The following is an 11,971-nucleotide window of genomic DNA, read 5'->3' on the forward strand; positions in this document are numbered from 1 at the left end:
AGGAACAGCTAGATAGGAGAGATGCATAGGACAAGGCATGGAGGAAAAGGGTATAGAGCTTCCATGCTTTCTCTGAGCTCACCACTCTCCCTAGATCTCTTCAGCAACCTAGAAGTTTTCCAAACCTTGTCCTCTTGGGTTTTTATGGAGGCTTAGTTACATAATTGTGATTGATTAAATCACTAGCCATTGATAATTGATTCAACCTTCAGACTCTTTCCCATCCCCAAGGTTGAGGGAGGAACTGAAAGTTCCAACCAACCATCTGATCACATGGTTGATTTTGATTCTCTTGGCAACCAGCCCCATCCTTAAGTGGGGCCCAGAAGTTACCTCATTAACATAACAAGAGACAACTTTGTCACTCTCAGCACTTGGGAAATTCCAAAGGTTTTGGAGATTATGAGTCAGGAATGGTAGATGAAGACCAAATATATCTATGAGAAATACATATTTGGTCATCTGAATGACCAAAGCATAGGTTTTTTTTTCTTATATATTTCATACTACCCAAAATAGTTTACAGATTCAATATAATCCCAAACAAATTTCCAATGGCATTTTTCAGAAATAGAACAAACCTAAAATTTGTATATAATCACCAAAGAGCCAAAGCAAACTTGAGAAAGAAGAAAAGAGCTGGAAGAATCACACTTCCTGATTTCAAACCATATGACAATACTATAGTGATCAAAATAGAATGGGATGAGATGCCTGGGTGGCTCAGTCCGTTAAGCATCTGCCTTCGGCTTGGGTCATGATCCTGGGGTCCTGGGATCAAGCCCTGCATCAGGCTCCCTGCTCGGTGGGGAGTCTCCTTTTCTCCACCTGTTCATACTCTCTCTTTCTCTCTTTCTCTCTCTCTCTCTCAAATAAATTTTTTTAAAAAACCAGTATGGGAGGTGGGTGGAAGGTTAGGTTTGTTTTAAGATTTTATTTATTTATTTGAAGGGAGGGAGGGGCAAAGGAAGGAGAAAAAATCCCAAGCAGACTCCTTGCTAATAAATACAGAGCCCAATGCAGAGCAGTCCTACAACCCCAAGATCATGACCTGAGCTGAAATCAAGAATCAGATGCTCAACCAACTGAGCCACCCAGGCACCCTGGGAGGTTAAGTTAAATAGGTGATGGAGATCAAGGAGTACAGGTGTTGTGATGAGCACCAGTTATTATATATAGAAGTGCTGAATCACTACATTATACACCTGAAACTAATATTATACTCTTAACTAACTAGAATTTAAATAAACCTAAAAAAAACTAGTATGGTATTAGCATAAAAGCAGACACATAGGGGTACCTAGCTGGCTCAGTGGGTTAAGCATCCAACTTTTAATTTTGTCTCAGGTCATGATCTCAGGGTTGTGAGACTGAGCTCTGCATCAGGCTCCACACTCAGTGTGGAGTCTGCTTGTCCCTCTCCCTTGCCTCTTCTCCCATTCATGCTCTTCTCTCTCTCTCAAATAAATAAAGACTTTAAACAACAACAAAAAAAAACAGACACATAAATCAACAGAATAGAACAGAGAGTCCAAAAATAAAGTCATGAATATATGGTCATATAAAATGAAAAACAAGAAACAACACATGTTGGCAAGGATGTGAAGAAAGAAAAATCCTCATGCACTGTGGAAAAGCAAACTGATGCAGCTGCTATGGAATACAGTATGGAGGTTGCTTAAAAAATTAAAAATAGAACTATCCTATGATCTAGTAATCACACTAAGTATTTACCCCAAGAATATGAAAACACTAATTTGAAGGGGTATATGCATGCCTATTGCATTATATCCAATAGCCAAATTATGAAAGCAACCCAAGTATCCACTGATAGATGAATGGATAAAAAGGATGTGGTATAGGGGCACCTGGGTGGTTCAGTGGCTGAGTATCTACCTTTGGCTCAGGTCATAATCCTGGGGTTCTGGTATAAACTCCCATAGAGCCTGTTTCTCCCTCTGCCTATGTCTCTGCCTCTCTCTGTGTCACTTATGAATAAATAAATAAAATCTTTAAAAAAAAAAGATGTCTGGACACCTGGATTGCTCAGTGGTTGAGCAACTGCCTTTGGCTCAGCTCATGATCCCAGGATCCTGGGTTTGAGTCCCACATCAGGCTACCCACAGGGAGCCTGCTTCTCCTTCTGCCTATGTCTCTGCCTCTCTCTGTGTATTTCTGTCATGAATAAATAAATAAAACCTTTAAAAAATAAAAAATAAAAAAGATGTGATATATATATACATAATAAACAGCATACACAAAAAAAAATATGGATATTACTCAGCCATAATAAAAAAGAATGAAATCTTGCCATTTGCAACAATATGGATGGATCCAAAGGGTATAATGTTAAGCAAAATAAGCCAGTCAGACAAAGGTTGGTTTGGTTTGGTTTTCAAAGCCTATGACTGTTCTCCAGTATAGAGCAGTAGTTCCCAAAGTATGATCCTTGTCCTAGCAACATCCACATCACTCATTAAAAGCTCAAATTCTGAAGCCCTACTCCACTTAACCAGAAATTCTGGTAAGGGAGCAGAGGACAACAGTGTATGTTTTAACAAGCACAGCAGTTAATTCTGGTGCTTGCTAAAATTTAAGAACCACTGGTAGAGAGGGACTTTTTTGTTACTGGTTTTCAAAAACAAGTGACCATGAACCTAATTCTCAATTACAATTTGAAAAACAACTTCAGCCTTTTCCCCTGTCAATTTATGGTGAGGGAGAGAGGACAAAAGTGCTTTAGCAGTATGTTCCCTAAACCACAGGAGCAGCACAACCTGGCATAAAGCCAGACATTTACTCCATATATAAGCAACCATCCAATCAAAAAATATTTAGGTCTGCTATGTTCTTAGAAATGTTTCTAAAATGAATTCTTAAAACTCTTCACTAGCTTCCAAATGACCATCTGCAGCAATTTTCAAAGTTTTTTTCTCTAGAACCAAAATCCTTTTTCAATATGATATCTTAAGTGGATACACAAGATTTTGAATCGTATTTTTAAAATAACAATGTTCCTGTTAAAGGGAGCCATAGCTATAATCACTCAGCCTTTAGCCTACCCTCTGCAATCCCTATGCTTTGACATAAAAATCAAAATTCCTTAGCATGTCATGAAATGCCAGAGTAGCAACCTCTAATTCTCCTCCTGGCTAATTCCTATTCATCCTTCAGACATTCTCATCTTTAGAAAGCCTTCTCTAGGAGGATCCCTGGGTGGCTCAACAGTTTAGCGCCTTCCTTTGGCCCAGGGCGTGATCCTGGAGACCCCGGATGGAGTCCCATGTCAGGCTCCCTGCATGGAGCTTGCTTCTTCCTCTGCCTCTCTCTTTCTCTCTCTCTCTCATGAATAAACAAATAAAATCTAAAAAAAAAAAGAAAGAAAGAAAGAAAGCCTTCTCTGACAATGACCACCATCAAATGCATGTAACAGGGCTTGATGGGTTTAATTCATCAAATTATTTAAACAAATCCCAGATAGGAGTCTGACAAAAATCAAATGTTGCTTTTTAAGGTTATTTCTGAAAATAAGTAATTGTGGATGCTTCAGGTTTGACTCGTGAAATTTGAAAATTGAAACTATTATTACATCTAATGTTGGAAATCAGATCATATAGAAGGTCCTGCTCCATTCAAAAAAAAAATGCCTTCAAAATTATGTAAATTATCTCAAAACACTTTTCCTGCTCAAAAATATCAATAAACCAAAGTGTCCATTCCCTCTCAACTTTTATTACAGAACAGGCATATGGTTTTGAAATATCCAAAGTCTCTTTCAAATCTATATCTCTTTTAAAAAGTTATGATCAGTTAATGAGCTGGTCCCGAGCAACTGTATATTAAACCTGTCTTCCGACAATCAAGTCACTCTACCTTAAGCGCAACTTTGTTTCTCACCTATATTTTGACAAAGCTCTTAGCTAAATGTTAGGTTCCTTCAGACAACAATTGACAATTCAGTATTTGAGGCCAAAACAGAACTGAAACAATTATTTAAAATAGAAGGAAATCATACCCAAAATAAACACACTCCCTCTCACCTCAAAAAAAAAATGGCATAAATTCTATACTATATCACACTACACTACCTTACACTATACTATGTAACTAAACTCACAGTATTCACAAAAATTCAACTTTTCATCAACAGAGGCTTCAAAGACTGGTATTAGGGCTAAGGCAGGCTTTAAAGGTCTTGTAAGATACTACAGAAACTCAATCATATACCCATACAAAAGTGACCATAAGTATCAAACATACAATAAGCACGCAATGTTAGAAACTTTCTCTTCTCTATCCTTTCTCCTTAATAACCAAACCTTAATTAGACAGGGAAAAAATTAAGGTTTAATATTTAAATTTTATCTGGAAAATCACAGGTTGTCTTTTTTTAATTTAAAGTAATCTCTACCCCCAGTATTGGGCTCAAACTCACCACCCCAAGATCAAAAGTCACAGGCTCTTCCAACTGAGCCAGCCAGGCACCCCCATAGGTTGTTTTTCAATGGGACTAAATCTGTTGTAAGAGCCCTTTTAATTTATGAGCAACTTCCCTGACAAAGTGGTATGTCTTCTAAAGCTATGATGTTTAACTTAAACATATAGGAATAAATAAATTCTGTACTCTTTGTGGACCCATACATTACATTCTAACTACTCAATATCTACTTAGTAGGTGAAATAAACAAGTTACATTTTTCTATTAAATTCTATATGATATCATCTCAATGAGGCGATAAGGGTATAAATAAAATAAGGCTTAGCTATTGCCTAAAACAAAGGAAAGGAAAAGCTAAAGATGATACTATAATTTTAAGCTAACATTAATGGAAGAATCATTAGGCCACTGACAAAAACAGGAATTTAAGAGTAAGAATTCGCTTGTAACTAAGTTGAGCATGATTTTACAAATGCTCCACCTAAAATACTGCAACAAACAAAAAGGTAGACAATATACATAGGCAGTTGTAGATACAGGATTATCAGATACCTTTTGACACAAATAATGGTTTCTCCTGCCTGACATTTTAAAAAGCAAGAAATGATTAGTCAGTGACCACTGTTGGCCAAATACAAGAATGTAAATAAAATAAGTAGGTCTTCCTTCTTCCACACCACCCAGGTAGAATTCTATGTATAAGTTAATATTACATAACAGAATATTAAGTTAAATAAATTTCTGGAAATCGCTTTAATAAGTATGGAATAAATAAATTTAGAAAAAACAAATTCATTAAATTACTTACTCTTTTATTAAATCTTTATTTTCTTGAATTCCTTCTTCTAATTTCAAACTTACTTTTTCATTTTCAAACTAATTTACAAAATAAAAGAACAGTTCATCACATTTTGCTTAGCAAAATAAACATGAATATAATCATTAAGCAGCATTTCTTTGCTAACAACTAAGATGTGTAAGAATTCTTTGCAAATTTTTGTGTGTCACAGCTTATGGATTTCCCATAAGAATATGGATCCCACTTTCACAAATCTAAAATCAAGTTTGCTGAATCATCCCCAAAAAAGTATCAACAATATTTTAATGCAATATTATCTTCCCTAAACATTTTTAATGTTTTATCTTTGTCCCAATCCAATATTGTATTTTCTCAACATTTTTCTTTTACTCCGCCACAAAGCTGAAGCAAGAGTTCCAAATATAAAATTTTATCCATAAATCTCATATTCCAATTAATAAAAAACATATACAAGTCATCATCAGTAACAGGGATTAATAAAAATTTTAAAATCTATAAATCAATCTTTATCTAAAGTAATTTATTATTTCCCTAAACATTTGCATTAAGTTTTGTGCAACTTTTCTATGCTCGTCCTAAAGTTGAAATGCAGTATCAGCAAAACTTCAAAAAAAGCACTGTCCTTAAAATCCACATCACTGTAATACTCTATTTTAAAACAGTACTATGATAAAATCTACTACACTACATTTTCTATTCCAAATCTTATTATACCTGTAGTTCCTGAATGGCTTTCCGTTGTGCTTCAATTATCTTTCTGTTTTCTTGCAACTTATTTTCTTTCTGCTTCAATTCAGATTCTACACTCACTTTCCACTTCTTGATCTTTTCAGCTTCCTTATACAGTTTTGAATATAGTCTGCTCATTGGCTCTGAATTCTATTAAAATAAAAGGGTTTTCAAAGAGTAGTAATGCTAAAATTTTGAACAATTCACAAACTACAGCTGCCTGCTGAAAATAACCTAGTAATAAAGTATCTTAATAGTTAAGAACAAATCTCTCCTCGATTTATGTCCTAACAGCATCCTGAAAACTACATTAACTCTTTAAGTTATTAGCAGCATTAACTACTTCACTAAAGTTACTGGTCACTTGACTAAGTTATGCGCTATTGAAAAAATCCAATACCTTCAAAATAGATCTAAGCCAGATATTGGAAATATTTTAGTCAATGAGAGAATCTGGTGGGTTAAAAGCTAAAATAAGTTACTCTACACAATATCTATAAATTTTTACAATGGTCTTGAAAACATTTTGGTTATACAGTTTGAAGATTATCTAAAGGACATGAATTTTAAAATATAATGACAAAAATAATAGTTAACACAAGATCTAGCTATCATTTATTCTAAGGTTTTATTTAGCTTTTATTCAGATTTCCTGAATTATCCATTTCAACATTATAAGGTAAATGTCAGTTTATATTTTTTAAAATCACAGATGTCTGCTTGCTGATGGGTCTTTGTTATCAAAATATATGAATAAGTTCCATATTTTAAAATTCTGTGATATTTTAATCACAGCAACAAACATATAGCACTTTATAAAGCCATGGAATTTCTTTTTTTTCCTTAAGTAAACTTCATGCCCAAAATGGGGCTTGAATCCAAGAATCCCATGCTCTACCAACTGAGCCAGCCAGGCACCCCAGAATTTTTGTTTTAAAGACATCTATGTGTCATAAGTAAAAATGATTTTTATAACTAAAATAAAAAGCACATTGCTTGTAAAATAGCAGTTTTCACATATTGTAGCCACATCCTCTCTTTTATTATTGCTCTTTATGGCTTAAAATTAAATTGCCACTAAAGAATGCATGCTTGTGTAACCCAGAAAAATACAAAAGCCTAGTATTTCAAAGAAAAACAAAGGGGAGAAAATAGTTTTAAACAATATAACTTAAAACATTAACCAAATCCTAATCCCTTAGAAGCTTCAAAAAGAAAGATACATATAATTAACAAGAAATGATACTCCAATTACAAGAAATTTAATAAAAATAGAAAATCTTCTGACCTCAAAATCAGAATCTTTTAGTCCTTCCTGGTAATGACAATTGTCAGAATTATCAACCTAAAAAAATGAATAAGTGTTTCCTGTAAGAAAATATTTCTGATGAAAGTTTCCAAACAGTAGTAATTAAGTACTGACAACTCATAAACCAACAACTAAAGAGTTTTTTCCCCTCTTTCAAACAAGCAACTAAATACCTAAACAGATTATGTCTATGTACCCTATACTTAACTGACCTGTTCAAGCATGGGCAAAAATTTAACTTTTTGTAAAGCAGGATCTGCAAGATAAAAAACAACTGGTATTAAATATGTCAGCATCTTATTTTTTATATGAAGTATTAAATCTAGCTTTATTATCAAGGCTAATAACAATAATTATAGTCCCTATCTAGCAACATGTATGTAAAAAATATGTCCATATACAGTGATATATTGCTTTCCCAGGCTCTTACCTGAATCAATGTTTTCCCCATTTTTGGAGAGATTAGTCATTGCAAATGGAAAACTAAAATCATCTTCAATACATTTGTTGGCACCCTAGAAACACAAAGAAGTTCTTAAACATACTATTCCAAACCACTCTGATAACTATTCATATAATATGTAACTATATATATAATACACATCTGCTTAAAGAAGTGACTTTAATTATAAATCCTTTAATGTATATGCAATATTTAAAACTTCAAGTGGTTTTGATATGTAAAAAAGCAAAAAATACATGCTTTGTAAGTATTCAAGAAAATAACAGTAATTTTAATCAGTAGCTTAATAGTTTTCTTCAATTTCAATATGATCTTCCCCTTGATAAAATTTAGAGTTGTCTTCACTGAATAGCATTTTGATAGTATACTCTTAGCTACATAGACAGGAATTTTTCTACAGTGTATAAACTGAAATATTCACTGCTTCATTCCATCTCCAATATGATGTTCCACAGAGAAATTTTTAAAATAATTTAGCAATAAATAAATAAATAAATAAAATAATTTAGCAGTAAAAGCTGTATTAATTCCTCCTTTCTTTTTTTTTAAGATTTATTTATTTATTCATGAGAGACACAGAGAGAGAAGCAGACACACACAGGCAGAGGGAGAAGCAGTCTCCTCGCAGGAAACCCGATATGGGACATATCCTGGGATCATGCTCTGAGCCGAAGGCAGATGCTCGACCCCTGAGCCACCAGGTGTTCCTAATTCCTCCTTTCTGATAAGAACTCTACTGTACAAATGAATTTCTCTTTTTGTCCTGACAACCAGGAAGCTCAAAACCAAATTTTAAGCTTAGACACTAATTTTTACCAGTATGTTGGCATATTTTCCAAATTTTATTTTTTCTTTGATCCTAATATTCTCTTAATATATTTTTGTAATCTTGCTACTTCATTGTATGTATCTTACAAATTGCCTCAAATCATTTAAGGACAAAGGAAGATTCAAATAAGCCGGACTCATTAAGTATCCAGAGTTCTACAAAAGCAGTCATTATTTTTTTAAATGAAGATGCTTCCAAACATTAAGTGTGCTCATTATTCATTCAAAGCAATACTATCCAAATTCCTGGGTAAGGAACACCTGGGTGGCTCAGCGGTTGAGTGTCTGCCTTTGGCTCAGGGTGTGATCCCTGCCCAGGGATTGAGTCTCCTATCAGGCTCCCTGCAAGGAGCCTGCTTCTCCCTCTATCTCTCTGCCTGCCTCTCTCTCTCCCTCTGTCTCTCATAAATAAATAAAATCTTAAAAAAAAAAATTCTTGGGTAATGAAAATCCCAGAAGACAACACAGGCAGTAATTTCTCTGACATTGGCCATAGCCACATTTATCTAGATAAGTCTTCTGAGTCAAGGTAAACAAAAGGAAAAATGAACTATTGGGACTTCCTCAAGACAAAAAACTTTTGCACAGTGAAGGAAACAATCAACAAAACTAAAAAGCAACCTACAAAATGGGAGAAGATATTTCCAAATGGCATACCCAATAAAGGGTTAGTACCCAAAAAACAAATAATTCAATTGAAAAATGGGTGGAAGATACTTGCAAATGATATCCAATAAAGAGATAGTATCCAAAATGTATAAAGAATTTATAAAATTCAACACCCCAAAAATAAACAATTCAACTGAAAAATGGGAAGGCATGAGTAGACATTTCTCCAAAGAAGACATACAGATGGCCAACAGACACATGAAAAGATGCTCAACATCATTTCATCAGGAAAATGCAAATTAAAACTATAATGAGGTATCTCACACCTATCCGAATAGCTAAAATGAAAAATACAAGAAGCAACAAGTGTTGACGAAGATGTAGAGAAGAAGGAACCCTCATGCACTGTTGGTGGAATGTAAACTGGTGCAGCCACTGTGGAAAAAGAGTATGGAGGTTCTTCAAAAAAAATTTTTTTTAATGAAAAAATAGAACTACCCTATGATCTAGCAACTCCACTACTGGGTATTTACCCAAAGAATATGAAAAAACTAATTTGAAAAGATGTATGCCCCCTGTGTTTATGGTAGCATCATATACAAAGCCAAACTACAGAAGCAGCCCAAGTGTCTACCAACTGATGAATGGATAAAGGGGATGCAGTATATATACACAGTGGAGTATTACTCAGCCAACAATAAAAATGAAATCTTGCCATTTGTGATTTGAAATTTGACATATATGGAGCTAGAGTGTTTTATCCTAAGTGAAATAAGTGAGTCAGAAAAAGATACCATATAATCTCATTCATGTGGAATTTAAGAAACAAAGCAAAAAAAGAAACAAAATAAACAATCATGGGGGGCGGGGGCAGACAAACCCAAGAAAGAGACTTAACTAGGGAAAATTGATGGGTTACCAGAGGGGAGGAGGATGGGAAATAGGTGATGAGGATTAACTAGGGCTTATCAGGAGGCCTGGGTGGCTCAGCAGTAGAGCATATATGCCTTTAATTCAGAGCTTGATCCCAGGGTCCTGGGATTGAGTCCCGCATCAGGATCCCCGCAGGGAGCCTGCTTCTCCCTCTGCCGGTGTCCCTGCCTCTCTCTGTGTGTCTCTCATGAATAAATATTTTTTTAGAAAAATTTAAAAAGGAGGGCCCTTAAACCGTTCTGGATCAGGAAAAGTCATACTGTTCACTTTCAAGTTGGCTGCCCCCCTCCCCCATATGTACAGACAATAATAGGGTGTGGAATGGCAAACATTTCACAGATTTTTATTCTGTTTCTGTCTTCAACATTTTTGACACTGTGCTAATAGTTATATTCAGTACATGAAAAGATACTACTGTATTGAAAGCTTTTTAGGAAATTTTTGCAGTATTTTTGTACAAAGCATTTTTAAAAAAAAATACTTGTTAATTTATTCTATTTTAATTTGCCAATGTCAATAAAAAGAAATTAAAAAATAATAAAATAAATTAAAAAAATAAAAAGGAGGGCCCTTCACATGGTAAGCACTGGGTGATATATGGAAGTGCTGAATCACTATATTGTACACCTGAAACTAACACCACTGTCAAGTAAATTGGACTTAAAATTTTAAATAAGTCTGTTTAAAAATTCTTGGGTAAATCAGGCCACATTTGCTGGGGGGGGGGGGGGGGGGGAGTTATAAAATAACACCAGTAAGAAAATACACCCTGCCTTCTGACCTCAAGTTTAACAACAGGAGAATTAAGATTCATATATGTAAGCTTACCTTGAAGAAATTAGAATCTCCTCCCAAAGTCTGAGGTTTCACTGCAGATACCTGACTGCTACTTAATCTTGGTGGTACAAACAATTTAAAAGGTTTTTGCTTTTCCATTTTCTCTCTTCCAGTTGTAAATTACCTTTTGCCCTAGAGGGCGGGGGGGGGGGGGGGGGGGGAGGGGGGGAAGGGGAGAAGGGGAGCGGGAAGAGTTTCACATGGTTTCATTAATACACGCTTTATGCTTTATTTTAAAAGGCAATGTCTGTATAATAAATGCTATATAAAGGGGCTGGTGTAACCTCTGCTACAGTGTGAGTCTGCAGCGTCGCATCCCCGGGCTGTCAGAGTAAAAAACACCCCACAGTTGTTCCCAGCATCCCCCACCACCAATGGCCACGCTGGCGACCTACATGAGCCGGAAGACTCCCAACGCAGATAACATCACCGTGGCAGCCCCCAAAGCAAGCCCTAGCTCCACCAGTAAGTTGTATCTGCCCGCCGCGAACACTACCACAGGTTCTTAGAAAGCTGCGGGCTGCCTAGGAGGCGCTGGTGGGAAGGGGGGAGGGGGGCGGGGGCACCTACTGCCGCAGGTGCGGAATCCAAACCGCGCCCTGCTCCGGGTTCCGTCAAGAACGGAACTCAGTAAACCTGCGCTTACCTCTCAAGATTCAGGGAGAAACCGTGGGCTCGGTGTCCACGCGAACTACCTGCTGTCTCATAGGTCAGCAAAAAGAATCACTACGAGCTTCCGCCTCCGAACCTCGGAAAAGGCGGGAAACCGCTCCACCTCGGCGGCCAGCCAGGAAGGACCGGGTGCTCGACGGTTTAACGGCTAAATAACGGTCGGTCGTGACGGTTTGCCAGGTTCCCGATTCTCGCGAGACTTTCCTCGACGCGGTCACAATTGCTTCTTCGCGCGGGTTCTGTTTCTCTTTAGCGTCGATGTTCCTTAAGCTTCTGCTCTCGTCGGAGAATGCAAGGAAGGCTAGCCAGGGCTACGATAGGTTGGAGGGGAGA

The 11,971-nt window shown here is 36.2% G+C and overlaps 1 protein-coding gene across 1 annotated transcript in view; it reads right to left on the bottom strand.

Annotated features, from left to right (window-relative positions):
* The window catches only part of SYCP1 (synaptonemal complex protein 1), a 108,396-nt gene extending 96,641 nt beyond the window's left edge, over nt 1–11,755 (bottom strand). The window contains exons 1-7 of the mRNA XM_025994682.2: nt 11,613–11,755; nt 10,958–11,098; nt 7,727–7,811; nt 7,509–7,552; nt 7,276–7,332; nt 5,973–6,137; nt 5,247–5,314 (exon numbers count right to left, since the gene is read on the bottom strand). Coding sequence (XP_025850467.1) covers nt 5,247–5,314; nt 5,973–6,137; nt 7,276–7,332; nt 7,509–7,552; nt 7,727–7,811; nt 10,958–11,065 — 527 coding nt within the window. The 5' untranslated portion in view covers nt 11,066–11,098; nt 11,613–11,755. The remainder of the gene's footprint in view (nt 1–5,246; nt 5,315–5,972; nt 6,138–7,275; nt 7,333–7,508; nt 7,553–7,726; nt 7,812–10,957; nt 11,099–11,612) is intronic.
* Between the last annotated feature and the right edge of the window lie 216 nt (nt 11,756–11,971).

The sequence above is a fragment of the Vulpes vulpes genome, chromosome 8, assembly GCF_048418805.1.
Source record: "Vulpes vulpes isolate BD-2025 chromosome 8, VulVul3, whole genome shotgun sequence".
In the NCBI taxonomy this organism is placed as follows: Eukaryota; Metazoa; Chordata; class Mammalia; order Carnivora; family Canidae; genus Vulpes; species Vulpes vulpes.